The sequence below is a fragment of the Loxodonta africana genome, chromosome 23, assembly GCF_030014295.1.
Source record: "Loxodonta africana isolate mLoxAfr1 chromosome 23, mLoxAfr1.hap2, whole genome shotgun sequence".
Lineage (NCBI taxonomy): Eukaryota > Metazoa > Chordata > Mammalia > Proboscidea > Elephantidae > Loxodonta > Loxodonta africana.
In genome coordinates this window covers 49,705,677-49,729,444 of record NC_087364.1, presented here as the reverse complement: position 1 = coordinate 49,729,444, position 23,768 = coordinate 49,705,677, and the positions used below count along the sequence as shown (strand labels likewise).

Sequence of the window (23,768 nt, the reverse complement as noted above, 5' to 3'; positions counted from 1 at the left end):
TTTTGACCACAGACCTGGCTATGGGAGGGGGCAATCTTCTTGAGCAGGGTCAGTTTACCCAGTAAACAAGGCATGCAGGGGCTTACTTGCATGAATTTACTAAACTGTAGTGAACAATTTCACCTGTTTTTCACCACATCTGTGAAATTGTTCACTACAGATTAGTAAGTAAATACAAGTAAGCCCGTGCATACCTTACCTAATGTAAGCCACTTTGTATCATGCTTACTTGTTAATCTGCCCTGTTCTTGAGGTTTTATTTTCGCCCAGTCAGTTGCTTTAGTTTCGTTTTCTTGAACTGGCTTCTCATACTGAAAAGAGTCCAGGAAGTGCTCCTCCCCTGACTGCGATTCACCTACAATTCCAACCGCCAGACTGGCTTCCTGGCAGTCACTCCTGACTTGCAGGGCTATGACCATGGGAGTCCAGAGCCCCACAGGCCCCAGCCCTGGGCAGACCTGCGTGCTTATCCTGATCTTCACTGTCCTGCTGCAGTCCCTCTGTGTGGCCGTGACTTATCTGTATTTCACGAAAGAGCTAAAGCAGGTCAGTACAATGCACTTGTTCTGGGAGCTCACAGCAACTCCGGGCTAACTGCATCTCTTTGCCTCTCTACACACTCCTCTTGGAAGAGTTTACCTTGGAAGAAAATGCCTCCTTTCTCTGACCATGGGCTGTAATTGCTAATGCATATAATTGTTGAGGACTTTGCAAAAGTTTAAGTTCAGGAGACTGTTGTGAACAAAGTGCAGCTACAGAACTGACTCTACCAGTGACTAGCAAGTGCAGGCAACAAGACCTCTGGGATTTTTTTCTTTTTGGCTTAAAAAGGGTGTATATTTTATAATATTAGCAATAGCTATGATTGAGTGTTCCCTGCTAATTGCTTTGTGGTGGTTGTCTCATTAATCCTTGACAGTGCCTGTAGCTGCATGAGAGCAGGGACTGTGTCTACTTTTGCTCACCGTTGCTCCTCTGGACATAGCATATGGCTTGTACATAACACAGCAGGTGTTCGCTAAATAGGTGATGAATGGATGAATCACCTTCGCCACAGCTGTAGGTACCATTACTACACGGGAGCAAGGCTCTAAGCTACTGAATGCCTTACCTGGTATTCTGGCTATAACTAATTCCAATGGACTTTCAGATAGACATCTGCTGAAAACTGCACGGACAGGAACACTCTTCATGTGCTGTTTGTTTATTCTCAGCCCTGAGGACTCTTAACCACTGCTAGCCTCTTCCTCCCACCTCTCTTTTTGAAATATCTTAAATTATTTGGATGGAAAGTTTTAACACAGACAAGTCAGACTTCCAAAAGTCAGCAGATAGAATAACATACATAGGAGCTGCGATGAGAACCAAGGTTTGGAGTGTTGGGCTTCTCTTTTTCTCTCCAACACTGAGTGTGGAGTGAGGGTAAGCCAGGTCTTCAAAATATGTTTGGGTTTAGATCTGTGGCATTTCTGTGTAGGCAATAGGGAACCACAAGAAGGACTGGCCTTCTACCTAATCCTCAGCCACAGGCATGTCATGGGTGAAGTCTGTAGGAAAGAGGTTAGCAGATGGATTCAGCATTTTACTCTTCGTGATAAAATAATTGAAAAGAAACTTGTCATTCTGTCCTCATGGATGGTCCAAATACTAATCCAGGCACGTTTGACAGAGAAAAAAAAAATGTGTGCCATTTTAGTTTATGTATCTCTCAACTGTATAAAACTTCTGTAACCATGAACGCAAAGCTGTTTAAAAGAAGCCAACACAACTTTTATTGTGTTGGTTACAGCTGTACTAGGAAACTAAGATCCCAAGAGAAATGACTTACTCAAAGTGAGACAAGTAGCTACGGCTAGTACCTGGTCTATGGGCACCTACGCAAGGTGACCGGTGTTGTTAATTACCATTGAGTTGGCCCCCTGACTCATTTGCATTTTGTCATACACACTGTCTTCTGCTGCATTGTGATAAGGCAATACTAAATCTGCCAGCTGGCTAGGAAATGCAAGGCTAAGGTTCTCAGAAAAATATGAGTTCTGCAAAAGCCATAGTGTTTTAATTATCTGTTAGAAATGCAGTTTGCATATCCTGTGGAGTATAAATTTGATTCTCTCAATAGGTTGGAAATTTTTCCTTTGGAAATGGATGAAGAAGTCTCTTGTTTGATTATCAAGCAATTATGAAAAATATGACTACCATTAGATGACCAGAGAAGTCTGCTTTATTCGTAGATCATATTTAGAAAAGGTTTTATATTTGTAAGGAAAAGAAATCAGTATAACTACAGCTATGCTAGAAAACTGCTGTGTTTATTGGCTTAGAGCCACCATGTCCTAACCTTTGTTACATTTGCAATGTAAACAATGGGGCCCCTCAATTTGCTTACATGACAAGTTTGCCTGATTTTAAGACTGGACTTTGAATTTTTCCACAATAAAAATGACAGTTTCAGATAAAGCTTAACATCCCAATTGTGCACATTTTTTCTTGATTGCGTATTTACACATGCATACATGTATGTACAGGCTTGCAGTGGAATATGCTGAGAGTGCTAGAGAGGAAGGAGAATTGCAGACATTCAGCGTCTACAAAGTCCCAGGAACTTTGCGAAGTGTTACCCAGTTTCACCCTCATTAACAACCTGCCTTAGTTATCTAGCGCTGCCATGACAAAAATACTGCAAGTTGATGGCTTTAACAAACAAATTTATTTTCTCATGGTTTAGGAGGCTAGAAGTCTAAAGTCAGGGCACCAGGTCTAGAGGACAGCTTTCTTTCTCTGTTGGCTCAGGGGGAAGGTTCTTGTCTCTTTTCAGCTTCTGCTTCTTGGCTCCTTCGTGATCTTCACGTGGGATGGTATCTACCTTCCCCTGTTGCCCCTTGTTCCTCTGTTCTAACCTGCTGTTTTTAGATCTCAAAGGTAATTAGCTTAAAACACACCCTGCACTGATATGGTCTCTTAACATAAAGAAAACCCATTCCCAAATGGGATTATAACCACAGGTACAGGGGTTAAGATTTATGACACATATTTTTGGGAAACACAGTTCAGTCCATAATACAACCCTATAAGGTAATATAATTACCCCATTTTATAGATGAATAAAGGAGCCCTTGTGGCACAGTGGTTGAGCGCTCAGCTGCTCAAAAAAGGTCAACAGTTTGGATCTACCAGCTGCTCAGCAGAAGAAAGATATGACAGTCTGTTTCTATAGAGAAGCCTTGGAAACTCTATGGGGCAGCTCTACTCTGTCTGAAAGGGTTGCTATGAGTCAGAATCTATTCAACCGTAATCGGTTTATAGACGAACAAACTAAGGGTCAGGGAAATTAGGTGACTTGTACAAGACTACAAAGCTAGTAAAAGATAAAGTCCAATTTTGAAAACAGAGCAGACTGATTCCAAAGCCCAAACTCTTCCCAGCACACACAAAGCCCAGACTCTGTTTTCTCAAGGGAAAGTGAATCTGAATGTCCTTGGGTGCCTATGTAGCATATTCACAGCAGCATATTCGACAAAAGTATCATTTTCCTAAAACAGATTACTGGTTCCCCCTAGGCTGGTGAAAATTTGCAGAAGATAGAGTGGAGCAAGGATTGTAGGGGGTAGGAGTTAAGAAAAGGTGAGAAACATTAAGTCTGTAGACCAGCAATCATGAACAAGTATGGACTCAGCCTCCGAAGTCTGTGTCTCTCTGAGAAAGTTTTATGACAAGGGAACCGTCTACTTCTGACACCACAGGTGGAGAGGAAAAGGGGTAAGGTGACCCTTCTTCACAGATTTCTACAAAGAATCCTTTATGCTAGTCATTGTTTTTAGAAACCGATTGCCTGAGGCTAATGTCTGGGCAACAGAGACGGTCAGTGCCACCACCTCAGAATGTCTGACCCAGCAAAGGAGGAAGACTTACTACAAGCCTTGCCAAGGACTGGTTTACCCTGGCTTAGACAACTGCCACGTTTGCTATGGCACCAATAGCAGCTGCTGTGGAAATCCACTTCACAGAAGAAAGGGCTTCTGGAGAAGAAGAGCAGGCACCCAGTGCAAAGGCTGTCTCTCCTTCCAGAGGCATGCCAAGGAGAATAACACACGCCCAGCCCCTTCCTCCAACACCCGGGGTCAGTTTCAGGAGAGAACAGCGCCAGGCTGTATGTGGTGCGGCAGGAAATACACACTTCTATATATAGGGTTGCTATTTTTTTATAGGGTCATTATCAGTTAGAATCGACTGGACTGCAACAGGTTTTGTTTTTTTTTGGTTTACGTGAAAAGGATGTGGAAAGGTAAGGGCAAGGGGTTGGTGGTGGGGAAAGACACATCACATGAATTATTCTTCAAATATTTCTAAGTATTGCTCAGTTCTAAATATTGCTAAGTATTCTTGGAATAACCACAGCCTCCCACCCCTCACCCCACGCCTCCAGTCTCGAGCACTGGCCAAGCTCTGTAGAAGAAGCTACCAAATATGATAATGTAAGAAATGTAGTTGGATGGGAAGGGGTCATTGAGGCTTCCTCTCTGTTTCTGTTCTTCAGAAATCAATATTTATATCTAGAAGGAGAAACACTAACATGCTGACAATTTTGATCTCCAGGTGGTAGGATTATGGATGATTTATTCCTTTTAATTTTTCTATATTTTCTAAATTTTCTACAGTAAATGTCATAAAAATATCAATGTTCATCTGTACGTGATTTTCATGCTGATTTAAACAGCATGATATTTTTATATGGCCTTAAGAAAAAAACAACCATATACAAAATTGCACATGGTCTAATTTCAACTCTAAACAAGTATGTGTAGAAGGGGGAAGGTCACCCAAAGGTCAACTAGGAAGTTAAGCTTTGGTCTTCTAACCCACCCAAACCCACTGCCCTTGAGTCGATTCCGACTCGTAGAGACCCTATAGGACATAGTAGAACTGCCCCATAGAGTTTCCAAGGAGCGCCTGGTGGATTTGAACTGCTGACCTCTTGGTTAGCAGCCATAACACTTAACCACTACACCACCAGGGTTGGTCTTCTAGGAGGGGGAATTATGGGTGACTTTAGTTTTCTTCTCTTTACTTCTCTGTATTCTTCAGGTTGTCTGTGTATCCTGAATTCATCCAGGTTCGTGAACTTTTAGGTAATAACGAAGTCAAATTAGCTGGTTAATTTTCCCCACATATACCAGGACCTTAGTCAATTTTCAAGTTTCTCGCATACCCCCTAATGTGTTTCTGGAAAATCCTCAGAGAGTATACCAGGCTCCAGCCAGCACTCACCCCTGACCTGGGCTGGCCCCTGCTACAATGCCTGCACTACTAACTCCTCCCAAACTTTACTTCAGCTATTATTATTGCTTGACCCTGGGCGGCTCCCCATTCTGCCTCTTCCTGCCTGTGACCCTGGCCTTCTCTGCTCTCAACGTGTAGGAGCTGGGTCAGCTTCCAGCTGTTGTGCAATAAAAAGACAAATGGCTTCTGGGATATGCATGCCTTTTTGCCCCAACAAGTTGCAGAGGTTAGAGAGCTGCTTTATCATTTTCTTCATCAAAACACATGCTTGGCCAGGCCTGGCCTGGGACAAAGTCCAGTAAACATTAGCTAGCTCTCCTGGAACCACCCCAGGCCTTGAGGCTGAATCCAATTCTCCTGTCTTCCTACTCCATCCTCCCCCTCCCCGTTCTGAAGTTTGTTAGACACACCCACAACCATATATGATTGAGTTCTTTCCTTGCAAAGTTTGTTCATATCTCAACTCAGGTGGCACACTACATCTACAAGGAGACTGTTTTACTCTTGTAATTAAAAAAAGAAAGAAGAAAGAGAATAAACATTCATTTAAAAGTAAATGAATGTTCTATGCCAGGGTGTGTGGAAGTAATTAATTAACTCTGGTTTACACTCTTGTACTTGAGGGACCTTGATCAAATGTCCAAGGGGCACACAACTGAGAACACATTCATGTGAGTCTGGCTGGGACCTCACATAAATTAGTGCTTTCATTTGAAATGAGACTATCTTTTTATAGGAAAGAGCAGATCATCATTAAGTTTGCTCCCTCCTTTAAGCTTTGGAATTTACTAAGTTCAAATGACAGATAAAAATGTCCACTTCCTCATTTATTTCCCCAAAGGCAATCCAGCGGATATCTACAGGGAAATAACATCTATTTAATCCCTGTTGTTAAAAAAAACAAAACAATAAAGCTTTTGGCCCTGCATGGACTTCCTGTGTTTCTCGGCAAGATATAAAATTTGATTGACTGGGGGAGGGTGGGGGTGTTTGGGGTGTGTGTACATGCTTAACATCAAGCAAGGACTTTGTTGACAGGGATGAGGACTTTGTTGACAATGATTTGACTATTGCTTATGTTTTCTCAATCAGACCAAACCGGTTGCCATTGAGTTGATTCTAACTCATGGTGACCCCAGGTGTGTCAGAGTAGAACTGTGCTCCACGGGGTTTCCAATGGCTGATGTTTTAGAAGTAGATCACCAGGCCTTTCTTCAGAGAGGCCTGTGGGGGGACTTGAACCTCTAACCTTTTGGTTAGCAGTCAAGTGCATTAACTCTTTGCACCATCCAGGGACTCCGTCTTAACCAGAAGTTTAATCTTTGAAATTGCCTACGATAAGTGGGTACCTTTCCTTGGCTCATGTTAACCCAAGTCTCTTAAGAGTTCCATAAACTGGGGGTCTCCAGCATTATGGTCGTTCATTAGCTTTACGGACAACCAGTGCTGCAGGATGTCTTTCCTTTGCTGGCAACTTCAGCTAAACTGATTTGTTAGACGTTACACATGGAACGAGCCTGAGCTTTGCAGTGAAGTGGACCTTCACTGCAAACCTTCAAATGATGTTTAACTTCCCTGCAGGTAAATCCCTAGCTAGTGTAGACATTTAATAAGGCACCATTCAGATTTGGACCGGCAATGTGGGCCATGTTCTGCTATACAGAATAGAAATCACAAGAACTAGAATTTACTCAGCCAAAGCTCCTGTACACCGCTCTACAGGCTTTGAGTATATGGAAAGAGGGACCGCACTGTCACCACTACCACCAAGATGGGCATGAGAAGGTGTTTCTGGAGGGCTTAACAGGGCTTGACTAATTTTTTTTTTTAACTTCTTTTGAAATATAGCATACAGAAATATACAAAACTTTAAGTGTACAGGTAGCTGAAATTTTACAAAACGAACACACCTGTGTAACCAGGTCACCAACCAATACATTACCTGAATTCTAAAGGATTTGGCTAATTTCTTATCTGTTGTTGTTGTTAGGTCGTCGAGCCAGTTCTGGCTCATTGCGACCCTCTAGGACAGAGTAGAATTGCCCCATGGGGTTTCCAAGGAGTGGCTGGTGGATTTGAACTACTGACCTTTGGTTAGCAGCAGAGCTCTCGTCCACTATGCCACCAGGGAACCAATTTTTTATTTACGATCCTTAAGATGACTTCACTGCCTACTTTGTATCTAGGTGGGTTCCCAGCTTTAGAAGGGTCTCCACAGTGTGTCAGAGCTGGAAAGGACCATAGACGTCACCATAGGAAACCAGCTGAAAACTCATGATCAGCCACAGAACAAAAGCAACTTGCCAAGAGAAGAGCACTGTGACCCAGGGTGCCTGACCCACACCTGTGCTCTTTCCATCTTATCTAACTGCTTCTTTTATTCAAAGGACAAAGCACAGCATGCTTACTTTTCTTCCAAGACATGAACTTATCTAAGATGCCAAGACATCTGTGAATCAGTCATCAATCTCTGTTGTTTTAACTTACGTATAAGTATAAAAAGCACTTGTGCATAACATCGTGTAATATTCCATCCCAACCCAGATGCAGGACAAGTTCTCCAGGAGTGGTGTTGCTTGTTTCTTAAAGGAAGATGACAGCTCTGGGGACCCTGATGATGAAGACATTATAGACAACCCCTGCTGGCGAATCAAGTGGCAACTACGCCAGCTTGTTAGAAAGGTAGGTGCACTACTAGGTAGCCTCACCAGAGGGCATAGAAGGTCAGGGGGCAAGGAATCTTTAAGGTCAACAAGGCTAGAGCCCTCATTTTGCAAATGAAGAAACTGAGTCCCAGAGCTTATAAGCAATTTTCCCCCAAATTTATAGAACTAGGAAAGTCTAGAACAGCGTCAAACACTGGGTCCTGGCGACACCGGGACTAGAGTTCATTCCTATACCTTCCTCGTCTAGTCTAATCTCTATTTTACCATGTGGAAACTGAGCCACAGATAAGATGTGTCTTCAAGGTCACACAACAATAAAGGGTGTGTGTCGTTTTTTTTTTTTATTATTCAAAAGATAGAAAAGGCCAAATAAGGGTGCTTTACATTCTTCTGAAATTGTTAATCTCTGGAGTTAAATATATATTTATTTTTATGTGTGTATAATGATAAAGAAAGAGAAGAGGAAGAGGAAAGAAAGACACTTTGAGAAACTGAAGATGATGACATCTCAATTTATACTCAGTAAATGGCAAGTCACAAAAAATCATTATCTGTTTATGGACACTGCTTTCGCAGACTCTATTAGAAACATTCTGTTAGCTAACGGTGTTGTTTCACTGTTAGCTAAAATTAAGATGTTTTTAACTGATTTTGCTTTTAGCAATGTGACTTAGATCAAATCAAGTTTCTGCTTTGGTGCTGTTTCTTCCTTTGTAAGATGATATTTACTAATATTTGTCTTTTGTCTACCTGGAAAGGTCAGATAAGGACGCGGATGTAAAAATACTCTGTAAACTATGAAGTACTATATATGACATCATTGTTTTAAAAATATACTGGGGAAATTCCAAGGATAAAGGAGGACGCATGTCAAAGACATGTTTGTGTAAGTCCATTGTTTGGTGCTTAGGATCTACTTTGCTGTAGGAACAGTGCTGTGTGGGTGATTAGGGCTCTGGTTTATGACCTTCAACGGTACTCACAATAGAACCCAGGCATCTATTTCATTTCTACAGGAATGAAATCATACTTCCGCCTGGGAGTCCAACAAGTTCATCTGTTCGGTGTCTGCCCTGGAAGTGTGGTCTGGGCTGGGGCAAGCCAGTGGTTCCAAAGCAGCTGTGGTTCTCTATGGTTCTACTGCTCCAAATTACAATGATTGCTCAGGGGGTGAGGACTAAGAAACACCTGGGGTTAGGAAAAGGTCCCGAAGAACCCGAAGAGTAGAACGCCACAGACAATGGGGTTACAGGTGGCCAAAAAACAAAAAACCATTGTGTCGAGTGGACTCCAACTCATAGTGATCTTATAGAACAGAGTAGAACTGCCCCATAGGGTTTCCAAGGAGTGGCCGGTGGATTCAAACTGCTGACTTTTGGTCAGCAGCCTGAGCTTGTAACCACTGCGCCACCAGAGCCCTGTGCAGCAGGTGACAGGGGAAACTCAGAATGAGGGCAGCAATCTGGAGACTGATGAGGGGGCTGGGTGCTGGGGCTGGCGGATGGTGAGATAAGGGAAGTAGTAGAAGTAGGCTTTACAAATCCCTTTCCTGCTATTCTTCCTTTCCCTCCCAATCTCACACCCCGCCACCAACTAGAATAGAAGCCAGCAGGGGACACAAAGGGTGTGGGTGGGGAAAGAATTCCTCATTTTTTGCACCATTATTTGAACAAGTTGTTTCCAGTAAACATACCATGCCCATTACATAATACATTACCTCATTTAATCCTCACAACATCTCTATAAAAAAGGAATTATTATTACCCTTTTATTTTTTTTTAAACTGATGTAGAAATTGAAGTTCAGATCAGTTAAGTAATTTGAACAAAGTTTCACAGAGCTAATAATTGACAAATTTGAACTCAGGCCATATGACAATGATTTTAATCACTCTCACTTTGCCCCCCATACCGGAGGGATTGCCCTTCTTTCCTTCCTGCTACTCCTCCTCTTTCCTTCCTTTTTTTTTGGTCCCAGAGAGAGAAAAAGAGGGAGAGAGACTTTAGACTAGAGGTGGTTACCCCATTACCTGGAATCGGAGGGAGAAAGAAGCCCAGTGCTTTCAATTTGAGGTGGGAGTACAAAGGAGAAGGGTTTCTGGCAGTTGCGAAATTAACCACAGTGATGGGAAAAGGAGAGCAGTGATGGGAGAAGCCCCCAGGTGTCACAGAGCTGAATGGAGGGAGAGTCAGAAGCCAAGGATGAGCCAAGTCAGGGTTTGCCCGTTTAACAGAAAGGCTCAGTTTTTTCTGTTTCTTACTGGTTTTCCCATTGGTTAGTACAAAGAGGGGGGGTCTTACTAGATGCTTAGCAGAGATATAAGAACTTGGTAAAACATGTTGAGAATGCCAAAGCCATGTTCTCAGAAATGTGAGAAGGATACAGTGTTGTCTGGTCACACCTAACTGGGTGGGCTGCAGATGTCCATTAGGCACCATGAGGTGGAGGGATGCCTTACGTCTTGGAGCTTGGGTCTGTGCAGTAAGTTAAAGCTAATGGGCTCTGCTACGCACTACACTTACACACATACACAAGCACACACACGCATACCACCCCACACCCACCGCTCACAGAGAGTGAGATGAGGTAGCTGCCATACCAATCAGCTACATCAAGGCCTGGGAACATCAGGCTGACTGATTTGGCAGGATGGCACCTTCCTCCCTCACTGTTCCAGGTGTGGCCTTTCGAAGGCTTCATCCTGAAACAGAACTTCCCCAGAGAGGGGACCATGCCACCGTCACATGTACACACAGCTGCCCACGGCATTCACCACGGCACCCACTCTGCCCTACACAAACCCTACTCTTGAAGAATTTAAAGCTGCCAAATCAATATCTTATGTAGCCATTTCCCTTTAGACATCAGCAAGAAAAGCCGTAGACACCCTATGGTCAGTTTAAATTTTTAGGGAAATTAACAAGCTTTATTCAATACTATTTGCAGATGGTTTTGAGAACCTATGAGGAAACCATTCCTACAGGCCAAGGTATTTTTTTTTGTTGTTGTTGCTATTTTAATCTTCTACTGTCAATTTTGTCACAGAGTAAACAGCTCTCCATTCTCCTTCTCTCTGCTTCCATTATGCATTCCATCTCTGAACTGCTGCTCCTTATCTCAAGCCACTTGTTGATTCTATTTCCCTCTTTGCACTGGTAGCTGGGAAGCTCAGAACAAAATCAGTGGCCTACCAATGATCAGAACTTTATTTCATCTTAATCTTATTTTTCCAATGTGAATTTTCCTTTCACCTCAGTCTCTTCACTTACTTTTATCTTCTAATATGCTATAGGAAACCCTGGTTGCGTAGCGGTTAAGAGCTACAGCTGCTAACAAAAAGGTCGGCAGTTCCAATCCACCAGGCACTCCTTGGAAACTCTACGGGGCAGTTCTGCTCTGTCTTAGTGGGTCGCTATGAGTCGGAACTGACTTGATGGCACCTAACAACAACAACAATGTGCTATAGCAACTTGGTGGCTCAGTGGTTAAAGCATTCAGCTGCTAACCAGATGGTCAATGGTTCGAACCCACCAGGCACTCCATGGGAGAAAGATGTGACACCCTGCTTCCATAAAGATTTACAGCCTTGGAAACCCTATGACGCATTTCTACTCTGTCCTGTAGGGTCACTATGAGTTGGAATCGACTTAACAGCAGTGAGTTTGCTTTTTTTGGTTTAATAGGCTACAAAGTGCCCAGATGGTACAAACTGTTTGCACTCGACTACTAACCTAAAGGTTGGCAGTTCAAATGCACCGAGTGGCACCATGGAAGAAAGGCCTGGCAATCTGCTTCCATAAAGATTATAGCCAAGAAAATCCTATGGTGCATTTCTACTCTGTAACACATGGGGTCACCATGAGTCAGGATCAACCTGACTGCAACGGGTTTAGGTTTTGCTTTTTGTTTGCTTGTTTGTTTCTTTTGGTTTCATATGCCATAAGTAAAAAAAAAAAAAAAGCCATCTTAAATCCTTTCTGGAACATGGCAGGAAATAAAATGAGGCCATGAAAGTTATCCAACTTCTCTGCTTCTCTACCACCAGGCTTTACGCCTTTCTTTATGCATAAGCCACTTGACCCATCATCACTTTCTTATCTACCCACTCACAATCCTCATCCTATAGTTCCCATGCCATGGCATCTTCCAGCTCATGGTCAACAGCCTTCTCTTGACACACTTCCTTCTTCCATTCTGTTGCCCTGGCTGGCCTCTTTAGTCTTCCATCTGGCTCCTTCTATTCCTGACTTTTCACATGGTCGACTCTGCTCATCCTTCATGGCTCATTTAATTGTCACCTCTTCAGAGAATCTTTCCCTAACCACATTTCTAACTGGGTTTCCCATACTGCATTATTTCTATCACACTTTCCTTGTTCATTTTCTTTTGTTTGTTTGTAATCTGTGTCCTGACCCCTTCCCTATTAAAGATCCACAAAGACAAAAAAAAAAAAAAATGTCTTTCTCTCACCTCTTTATGCCCAACTGCAGTGCAATGGATCACTTTTGGGTGGCCTTTCTCACTATGGCCTTGTAACTCACACCCAAGTAATTAGGTGGGACTGTGCAAATAAGGTAATCGTGACCCACCAAGGGGATTGGTCAGTTTTGCCATCCCCCTAGGCTTAAAATGAGCTATCCCAGGAGTGGGAGGAAAGGATTTCACCATCACCAAGGAAGAAGAGCCAAAAGCAGAGCACATCCTTTGGACCCGGGATCCCTGCACTAAGAAGTTCCTGGAACCAGGAGACTGAGAGAGTGAGGGAATAACACTGAAGAAGGTGAGAAGCGGTGGCAGAGAAACAGCAGCAGGAAATGACACAGTGGGCTTCCTGGCCCACAGAGGTAGAAACCTGAGTATCCTTGGACAGGAGGCTTGCTGGTGAAGTAAAGTGTCTCTGGGCACTTGGTGGAGCTAGGCTTGCCAACTCATGGAGGTAGACCTCAATGCCTTCAGGCTGGGCTTACTGGCAGGGTCGGGTGCCTCAGGACACTTATCTGCAGAGCTAAAAGAGCTTTGTTACACTTGCCAGAGCAGAGCAGAGGCCAACAGGCCAGAGAGAGTTGTGCCTACAGGCACCACTGAGAAGACAGTGTCCTGATGGTATCCTGAGCATTCCTGAACCTGAATCCTAAGCTGTTACTTCCCTAGTAAACCCCCTAATCATGAGTATTGTCTGTGAGCTCTGTGTGGCCATTACAATGAATTATCACACTCAATAGAGAAGTAGAGAGTGCCGTGGGAGGGATGGTTGGTGTCAGAATTGGTAAAGATGGTGGAGAGCGGTGGCATGTCTGACCTCCACCTCACAGGGATCAACCTTAGGCTGTTGTCTTGATTTTCCTTCACCCTTGTGAAGAGAAAGGAGGTCGTATGTCGCTGCCACACCATTCTTATACCAGCCCCTAACTCTACCCAGTAGATTCTTAATAAATATTTTTGGAAAGGATAAATAATGAATAAGTAAATAAAATTACTGAATTAAATTTGCTATTATTTGGCATTTGCCTCTCATCTCTCTGTTTTCCCATGTTAATGGGCATACAGGCCTGAATACATATACCAGGGACTTACAGTCCTGGGGCACACTAGCCGGGCAGAGAAGAAAGGATGTCTTCCTGCTTTTCAGCTATTTTCATCTGTCATGCGTTCTCTAGAGGAGCAAAACCAGTGAAGTGTATATATAAATATATAGACAGAAACATTTCAAGGAAATGGCTAACACAGCTGTGGAGGCTGGCAAGTCCCAAATCTATGGGTCAGGCATCAGTCTGAGGTTTCTACTGACTTACTGGTTGCAGGGACTGACAGATCAGCAGGTCAGGCAGAAAGATGCTAGCTCCTGTCCGAAGAACCGGAGGTCAGAGGACAATGAGTTGGATTTTGGATAGAGTGGGAAATAGCTTTGCAAAAATGTCCATATATATTAGATGCAAGCCACACCCCCAAGGAAACTCCCCTTACATCAGATCACAAAACAGATGATAATTACATAATACTAAGAATCACAGGTTAGCTAGGTTGACACATAACATTAATCAGCACATCATCTAATGCAGTGAACTTTTTCAGCATTTGATAACCCCCATTTTCCTTTATCGAATATGACACTGAAAAAGAAGACCTGGCACAAGGATTCAAGCATTCTTTCTGCTCATTTTCCCTAAGGTGACAGTGGTAGTCAGAATGTTGAACACCCCACCTGTTCAGATAAGACACACCTGGTTCAGTCTATGGTAGGTGCATGTACTACTTTCAATGTTGAAAGAATAATATTTTTTTCTTATTTGTCCAATTAAGTATAGAAATGTACATTTTGTATACCAGGATGTATCTTTGACACTCAAATATACATACTTTCAAGTTTCTTTTCTGGGAGGTGTTTGCCAGAGACAGGAGGAAATTTCCTTTCTTTAAAATTTGCTTTCAAAGCAAGGCTTTCTCATATCCTTGCAATGACCTCAAATGCCAGATATTTATAATTGGCTTCTGTTATTGAATATTGTAAACACTAAGTGTAAAGGTCTAGAGGCAGGCAAGCATTATGAATTATTTAGCAATGGAGAATAAAGGCAAATGGGCACACTAACCTTGGAACCTGAGCATTCTGAGGGTAATATATAATCGACTATGCATGCCCATTTTCCTTTGATCCACAATCAATGCTCATGGAAGCAGCAGTCAAGAAATCAAATGACGTATTGCATTAGACAAATCTGCTCCTCTTTCAAATGTTAAAAAATGAAGATGTCACTTTGAGGACTGAAGTGCACCTGACTCAAGCCATGGTATTTTCAATTGCCTCATATGCATGTGAAAGCTGAACAATGAATAAGAAGACTGAAGAAGAATCCATGCCTTTGAATAAGGGTGTTGGCAAAGAATATTGAATATACCATGGACTGCCAAAAGAATGAACAAATTTGTCTTAGAAGAAGTACAGCCAGAATGCTTCTTAGAAGAGAGGATGGTGAGACTTTGTCTCACATAACTTGGACAAGTTATCAGGAGGAACAAGTCCCTGGAGAAGGTCATCATGCTTCAGAAAGTAGAAGGTCAACGAAAAAGAGGAAGACCCTCAATGAGATGGATTGACACAGTGGCTGTAACAATGGGTTCAAACATAGCAATGATTGTGAAGATGGCATAGTACTGGGCAGTGCTTCACTCTGTTGTACATAGGGTCGCTATGAGTCAGAATTGACTCGACAGCACCTAACAACATGCGTCCCCATGACATGGTTTGTCTTCAGCATCCTATAAATGTGCACCCATTCTTAATAATTAACAACTAATACCAAATAGGTGGGGGAGAGATTCTTATTTCCCATTCATTCTTCCTCCATGGAATGCTTTTTTTTTTTTCAAATCTTCGATCTATCATTCTTTTTTTTTTTTTTAATGTACTTCAGACGAAAGTTTACAGCTCAACTTAATTCACATACAAAAATTTATACACATATTGTTATGTGATGTTAGTTGCAATCCCACAACCCTGGGTTTCTTGCGTCCATTCAACCAGTTCCTGTGCCTTCCTGCATTCTCATCCTGCCTCCAGACAGGAGCTGCCCATTTGGTCTCGTGTATCTGGTTGAACTAAGAAACACACTCTTCATGAGTATTATTTTATGTTTTATAGTCCAGCCTAGTCTTTGCTGGAAGAGTGGGCTTCAGGAACGGTTTTAGTTCTGGATTAACAGAGCTTTCAGGGGCCATAGTTTCCGGGATTCCTCCAGGCTCCTCTGTGGAATTTTATCACCTCCTTTCAGTTCTCTCTTCTACTAGCTTAATCCCAACCAATCATAATAGTCTCGTAATTTGCTTGGCAGCCTCCAGTCCTGTTACTTTCTATCCACCACCTTCTAGCCATCAAATCTTACTGTGAGATAGGTTGGCATAAAACACAACCCATATCTCTTCACTTCCCTCATCTTTCAGAGTCTCTTCATGTCCTGTAAAGTCCAAACCTCTTAGACTTGTATTCAAAATCCTCCACAATTTGACTCCTCATTCAGCCTGGAACTAAACTCTTCCTATGCCTTTGTCCCAAGCTTGCTTTGTGCATCCTGCCTCAGGCCTCTATTCAATCTCTCTGGAAATGCCTTTCTCCCATCTCTGTGGGCCCAAATCCACCCATCTTTACCCTGTTCAAGCTTTTGTTCTCGCACCTTGAACACTTTCTTGTTACATTTGTTCATGATTCTTTTTCCTTTTTCCTGAGAACTGCCTGACACAGTAAGTGAATGAGAGGACCTTCAAAACCAAAAAACCAAACCCATTGCCAATGAGCTAATTCCGACTCACAGCGACCCTACAGGACAGAGTGGAACTTCCCTGTAGGGTTTCCAAGGGGTGGCTGGTGGATTCAAACTGCTGACCTTTTGGTTAGCAGCCTAGCTCTTAACTACTGTACTACCAGGGCTCTGAAAGGACCTCAGCACCATCTTATTCACAACCCTCTTCTGACATCTCTCCAATAAATAGGATTCTTTCCCTCCTCTGAACACCCAACAGCCTTTATTTTTATTCCTTATACGTAGATTATTTTCCCTTTCTAAGTTATGTCTTTGCTAAAAGACTGTTAAGCCCTTTGAGGGCTCAGTCAACATAATCGATATCTGATTAATTATTGTTGCCCCTGCATAGGAATGTTTATTTCATGAAAGAATAAATCTTATAACCAATATAAGCACACTTGGGAAGTTTGAGCTGATTTTTTTTTTTTTTTTAAGATAGTAGTTTGTTGAATTTGCATTCTTTTAGGCTGCTCTGAAATACCTTGGGTGGTGGTCAATAGAAGTTGATTATTTATTTTGATACAATGAATTAGCAACTCATATGCTCATATACTGAGCATCGTGACCAAGATGTCAATTCGTATTCCTTCAGAGGGGCAAATGACTGTTGGATACCAGTTTGTAGCATCTATGGGCTGTTGTTATCATTGCTGTTCATTTAGAATCAGTAGAGTTAGCAAAGAGGAAAAAACAATTGAGATGACAAAAAGTTGGTACCACACTGATTTTATCTATATATAACTTATAGTAGAATTTTGCAATAACTGGTTGTTAGAACACGTTAAAGCACTCGGCAGGATTATTACAAGTACACAGTTATTTTCTAAAGAGGGGCCAGAATCTTCACATTTTTATATGCTATTTGGGTCTTACCTCTGCAATGTTGATACGTTGTGATCCATATGACTGCTTATTCTGGTCATCTTTTAAAATTAAACATAAACTGAAGTAGATTGGCCATCATATTAAAATGTAGGCTGTTTTATGAAAACCCACGGCATCAATTTTGGAAAGCCATTATGTGTACAACAGCTGTGAACAGCAAAGTCTTTGAGAAGTAGTTGGACAAGTTCAGGTGATTCTTGGACATTTCTCTTTTAGAAAAGCAACAAGATATTCCTTACCTAGGAAGAGAAAGACATCTTCCAAGAGTAGCAGCTCACATAACTGGAAGTAGTCGGAGACCCAGCACATCCTCAGCTCCAGGTAAGAGAAAGAAAAATTGTGTGATTTAAAAGAAGGCAATAGAAGAATTATTCCAAACAATTTATTATTTTACTTTAAGCTAAGCCTGAAACATTCATATTGCAATCTACAAAATGCTCAGTGGTAACCAGGGTTGCAGACTGACTATTTTCAGGAGCAAGTTTATGAACTCAATTACTCCCAGGGCATAGCTGGCCTCTGGAAAATTATGAAATGAAAGAACTTTGTCTTTGAGGTTCCCAGGATCCTGTTTTTGCATTTACTCTTCTTCTTTAAAGTAGTTTTTGTCTCTCTTATGATTATCTCCTTCCTTGCACTCCCATCAAATTGTCCTCTCTTCAAAGACTCTAAGTCATTTCCCTTCACTAGGAATCATTAGGTTATGGCACCTAATGGCAATTGTGTTAAGTTTCACAATAGGAAGTTGCCAATATTTGACCATCTTTCATTTGTAGAAATGTTAGTTTCATGTACTCGCGTACCCATTGCTTTTGTGTCGATTCTGACTCATCGCAACCGTACAGGACAGAGTAGAACTGCCCCATAGAATTTCCAAGGAACACTTGGTGGATTCAAACTGCTGACCTTTTGGTTAGCAGCCATAGCACTTAACCACTACACCACCAGGGTTTTCAAATTTCATATAGTTTAGCTAAATATGTTAAGCCTAATTTTAACTATATAAAAGGTGCCAGTATAGTGTTACAGTTTAGTGCATGAGCCTTACAATATGAATATTCGGGTTGGAATCCCAGCTCCTCCTCAGCTAGATTTACATTTTGAGCAAGCGATTTAATCAAATTAAGCTTCACTTTGTTCATACGCAAAATGGTGATAACTTTAACTCAAAAAGTGGTGAAGATTAATAATAAGTAATATAGTAAGCACTCAGTAAACAGTCACTTCTGTTATTATGAAAGTTTCTGTGCTAAGTCAAAGAAACTTCAAAGATCAGTTAGTGGATGAAAGGGGTCTATTTCTGGGAAGTTGCCTTCCTGCTACAGGTTTCCCCAGCTATCCAAAAGTACAGCGCTCCTATGAAACTTTTTGTAAGCCAAAATGGCATAAAGTGAAGAAGCAATTACCATTAATTTATATGGGAAAAAAAATTTGAGCATTCCCAGACCCAAAAAATAACCTACCAAATAACTCACTAAATCTAAAATGATAACTACACAGCCTATATAAGGTAGAAATAATGTATGTATAGCGCAGTTTCACAGACACAGTTTAAAGCTATGGCAGCTTGGTGCCGAGTGTAGCTCCGAGGAAGAAGCTTGGCTAGCCACTCTTGCTGCTCGGGGGGGTGCACTGCCCCTTTCAAGGCTCACTGCAAAACAAACACTGAATGCTATTTCTGCTTTTCACCGTTTTTCATAAAAATGAAAATCCTCTTCAGATTTCTTTTGGTTAGCAAAAACAGGTACTAATGTAAAAAATATATATATATATATATATTTTAAAAGCAAAGTGGTGTAAAATCAACTTTCGAAAAGTGGGAGATACCTGTATTCCTGAACTCATGTTTTATAGATGATTGGCATATTTCTACCTAAGATTAAGATCATTATTACTACGTTGCTGTTAACCATTCATCGACAAATATACTAGTTGTTTTAAGCTCTTAAAAAACTAAATTTTGCACAAATCATGGAGACGGACCAAATTTAAAAACACATCTTTTTTTTTTTTGGTAGGTCCCTTTTTCATTCAAAGTCTTTGAGGGTTTAAGATTCAAAGATCTAGAGATCTTTAAATCTGGGTCCACTTTACCAAACATGTGCCCTCTCTTTTTTTGGATTAGGGCTGCCTTCTGCTTTGGTAGTGGCTTTGACTCTGGAAAGCTGAGCAAGACCTAGGAGGGAACCCAGAGTATAACAAGAAGCTCTGAGCAATAGATCCTTTCTTTTGATTTCCTTTTAGGTTGTCTGTTTGAGATCACCAGCACAGGAAGGGAGCGGGGCCTCAGGACAGAAGTTCTTTCTAGAGGAAAGATTCTATGTTGAGTAGACTATCCCCTGTGCCACCTAAGTGTGGCAGATATAGCATAAGTGACAGATGTCATATAGATAATCAAGGGACTCCCAATAGGTCACAGTGAGACAGGAGCCACCCAATAGAATGTGACTAGAATTTAGAATCCACTTAAGGTTGAAGGAGCAAGTAGTTTTATACTACTTTGATATTCTTTGTGTATACACATACACACAGAAATGCTGGTCACAGCTGTGGGAAACTTTGCTTTGCTACAAATTCCTGTTAATATAGTTCTCTCTTTTTTCACTAACCACTATCTAGGCTCCTGGAATGAAAAAGCTTTGGGCCAGAAAATAAAGAGCTGGGAGTCATCAAGGAAAGGACATTCGTTCCTGAACAATTTGCACTTGAGAAATGGAGAGCTGGTTATCCATCAAACGGGGTTCTATTACATCTATTCGCAAACATATTTTCGATTTCAGGAAGAAGAAGCTGTGGGAACTGTTTCAACGGCAGAACACAGAAAGAAAAACAAACAAATGGTACAATATATTTACAAATACACAAGTTATCCTGACCCTATACTACTGATGAAAAGTGCTAGAAATAGTTGCTGGTCTAAAGACTCAGAATATGGACTCTATTCCATCTATCAAGGAGGAATATTTGAGCTTAAAGAAAATGACAGGATTTTTGTCTCTGTAACTAATGGACAGTTGATTGACATGGACCAAGAAGCCAGTTTTTTTGGGGCCTTTTTAATTGGCTAGCTGGTTGCTGTCAAGTTGATTCCAACTCATAGTGGCCCTACTGGACAAAATAGGACTTCCCCATAGGGTTTCCAAGGCTGTTATCTTTACAGAAGCAGACTGCCACATCTTTCTCCTGCAGAACAGCTGGTGGGTTTCAACCTCGAAACTTTCGGTTAGTTGCTCCTTTAACTGGCTACGTGATCTGCAAAGAAAAACAATCCCCCAGACGTGACCATTCACTTTTGTGACCTTTCAGTTTTGTTTTTGTTTTGTTTTTCACAGATCTAGGAGATTCTGTACTTCAAAATAATTTTGCAGTGAGGAGCCCTGGTGGCACAGTGGTTAAGTACTTGGCTCTTAACTGAAAGGTCAGTGGTTTGACTCCAACAGCTGCTCTGTGGGTGAAAGATATGGCAGTCTGCTTCTGTAAAGATTTCAGCCTTGGAAACCCTATGGGGCAGTTTTACTCTGTCCTATAGGGTCGCAATGAGTCAGAATCAACTCGATAGCAACAGGTTTTTTGTTTTTGTATAGAGTCACAATAAAGTTGGAAGAGACTTGACGGCAATGGGTTTGGTTTGGTTTGGAACATCTACTGTCCTTATCTACTCCTTGCCAAGACTCCAGAAGAAAGAGCAACGACCCATCTCTTAAGAGGTATATCAGGGTAGTAGCTTCCACACTGCCATAAGGGAAAATTTATTTTGCCTCTGCCAGAAGAACAATTATTTTTATCTACCAAAATCAGGACACAAAATGTTTTATTTCACCATTTTATCTTTTCAGATTGGATTGTGGTAGGGGGGTGGGGGAGGGTGTTTGTTGCAGTTTGCTTTATTTCCTCTAATTGTTATTTCCAAACAGAACATAATTTAAGCACTTTGGTTGTATGCTCAAATGTGTATTTAAATGTGTGATAGAATTTTGCAAAACCAATGACCTATTCATTAGAAATACCTTTTTTCAACAACATAAACAGCCACTATATAGGTTTGATGCATTAATATTGCATGCTTTAAAATCAGAAAATGTATGCATCAGGATTGTATTCTTTCACCATACTTATACTATCTGTATGCTGAGCAAATAATCCAAGAAGCTGGGCTATGTGAAGAAGAACGTGGCAGGATTGGAGGAAGACGCATTAACAACCTGAGATAAGCAGATGACACACCTTGCTGGCTGAAAGCACTTACTGATGGAGATCAAAGATCACAGCCTTCAGTATGGATTACACCTCAACATAAAGAAAACAAAAATCCTCACAACTGGACCAATAAGCAACACCATGATAAATGGAGAAAAGATTGAAGTTGTCAAGGATTTCATTTTACTTGGATCCACAATCAACACCCACGGAAGCAGCAGTCAAGAAATCCAACAATGAATTGCATTGGGCAAATCTGCTGCAAAAGACCTCTTCAAAGTGTTAAAAAGCTAAGATGTCACTTTGAAAACTAAGATGTGCCTGACCCAAGCCATGGTATTTTCAATCACCTTGTATGCAAAGCTGGACAATGAATAAGGAAGATTGAAGAAGAATTGATACTTTTGAATTATGATGTTGCGGCAGAATATTGAGTATACCATGAGCTGCCAGAGGAAAGTACAAATCTGTCTTGGAAGAAGTGCAGCCAGAATGTTCCTCAGAAGCAAGGATGGCAAGACTGCATCTTACATACTTAGAACATGTTGTCAGAAGGGATCAGTCCCTGGAGAAGGACATCATGCTTGGTAATGTAGAGGGTCAGTAAAAAAGAGGAAGACCCTCAACGAGATGGATTGACACAGTTGCTGCAACAATGGGCTCAAACATAGCAACAATTTTCAGAATGGTATAGGACTGGGCAGTGTTTTGTTCTGTTGTACATAGGGTCGCTAGGACTCAGAAGTAACTCACCGGCACCTAACAATGACAATATGGTCTTATTTAAAGCCTGTCTCCTCTCACTAGACCATAAACGCTATGATAGCAGAGACCATTTTGTCTTGTTTACAACTGTATTCTCAGCACCTAGAACAGTTCCTGAACATAGTCCCCATGCAAAATATATTTGCAAATAAATTGATGAATACCTGACCATCTTGAAAAAAAAAAAATAAAGAAGGATTCCCTACCCAACTCCTGTGGGGGGAAAAAAATAATTAATAATAGATACTTTGATTTCAAGGGGTTACTCTTACCCACGAACCCCAACTACAAAAGTATTGACTTGTTTTGTTTGGTTTTCTGCTAACTGCTCCACAACGTTGTAAATGTGTCTTTTCCAGCTAGAACAGGGTAGTTAATAACAAACCCATTACCTTGTAATTTAATGAAAAAGATTTTGTGCTTCCTTGATTTTGGTTTCAAGAGGTCTCATAGCTATAAAGGGATAAAGGGCCAATTTTTCAGGAGTTAACTTTTTAAACGCTAACTCAGTACCCATTAAGTAGTTTGTCACCATGGAAACTTGTATGCATTAAGCAAAGAATTATTTAAACGTCTGTGAAATCTCCAGTCCTCAGGAGCATTTTACTTCATTTTCTTCTTGCAGGGAGACTTGTGCTCCCCCAATTTGCAAATTCTTTATTATTTGAAACTGTTAAATGTTATATTATTGTTTTGAGCTAATTCAAAGGTTTATTTTTTTAACAATCATAACTAGCCTACTTTGAGCCACTTTATTTTAGAAACAAAATGATATCCTTGCATGTATATAGAATGACTGCTCACAAAAAAATCTTATGTTTTAGTTTCTTTGTGTTTTGATTATTTTTAACATCCCTGGTTCAAACTGCCAACCTTTTGGTTAGCGGCACTGTGCCACCAGGGCTTCAAATGTTAAAGCAACTTTGAAACATTTTTAAAATAATTTCAAAGTAGAGAAGTCCTCTTTAGCCAAGATTTAAAACTCAAAGAAAAAGATATACATCTGTATAAAACCTGTGAAAGCCAGAACTTGTGTAAGGCAGAAAACTGTCAGAGAAGGAAAACTAAAATATTTTCCACTAAAACAAGTGGTAAGACTGTACCCGGTCAAAGGCAGAAAACTTTCAAGACCCAGAAAACCAAGGTAGTCCTGTCGAGTTCTGGCTCTCACAGGTTTCACTGTATTAGGTTATGTATTATTTACGAATAAAAGAGCATTAGTTTTTATTCTATATTTTTGTACTCAAATTTTTAAGTATGTGTTACTTTTTTAACAAAAATGACATTATGTATGTACTTTTTTTTTGTCTAGTGATCATAATTGTTTTTTATATTGTTACCAAAAATGGGTGTTATGGATTGAATGGTGTCCCCCAAAAATATGTGTATCAACTTGGCTAGGCCATGATTTCCAGTATCATGTGATTGTTCACCATTTTGTCATCTGACGTGATTTCCCTATGTGTTATAAATCCTACCCCTATTATGTTCATGAGATGGGATTAGTGTCAGTTATGTTAATGAGGCAGGACTCAAACTACAAGATTACTGTGTCTTGAACCAATCTCTTTTGAGATATAAGAGAAAGAAGCAAGCAGGGAAAAACGGGGACCTCATACCACAAAGAAAGCAGCGCCAGGAGCAGAGCGTGTCCTTTGAATGTGGGTTTCCTGCACGGAGA

General features: G+C 41.1%; 1 protein-coding gene across 5 annotated transcripts; it reads left to right on the top strand.

Annotated features, from left to right (window-relative positions):
• Positions 1–321: 321 nt before the first annotated feature.
• Positions 322–23,358, top strand: TNFSF10 (TNF superfamily member 10). 5 transcript variants are annotated; one of them, XR_010319132.1, is made up of 7 exons: positions 323–546; positions 7,822–7,959; positions 10,890–10,932; positions 17,342–17,446; positions 19,745–19,965; positions 20,458–20,543; positions 20,710–20,807. XR_010319132.1 is itself a non-coding variant. In XM_023555499.2 (6 exons), the coding sequence occupies exons 1-6, from the start codon at positions 412–414 to the stop codon at positions 20,827–20,829; spliced, it is 762 nt and encodes a 253-aa protein (XP_023411267.1). In that variant the 5' UTR covers positions 322–411; the 3' UTR covers positions 20,830–23,358. The 5 variants fall into 5 exon arrangements, 3 of the variants coding, with proteins under 3 accessions (XP_023411267.1, XP_064131549.1, XP_003416282.1); XM_023555499.2 differs by lacking the exon at positions 20,458–20,543 and having other exon boundaries at positions 322–546; positions 20,710–23,358; XM_064275479.1 differs by having other exon boundaries at positions 20,458–20,825.
• The last annotated feature ends 410 nt before the right edge of the window (positions 23,359–23,768 follow it).

What these genes read in the sequence shown, in the direction of transcription:
- TNFSF10 (XM_003416234.3), top strand. Translation starts at nt 412, where the DNA reads ATGACCATGGGAGTCCAGAGCCCCACAGGCCCCAGCCCTGGGCAGACC. An exon ending in TCACGAAAGAGCTAAAGCAG is followed by an intron (nt 547 to 7,821) that starts GTCAGTACAATG and finishes ATCCCAACCCAG; the next exon opens with ATGCAGGACAAGTTCTCCAG. An exon ending in AACCATTCCTACAGGCCAAG is followed by an intron (nt 10,933 to 17,341) that starts GTATTTTTTTTT and finishes TTTCTCTTTTAG; the next exon opens with AAAAGCAACAAGATATTCCT.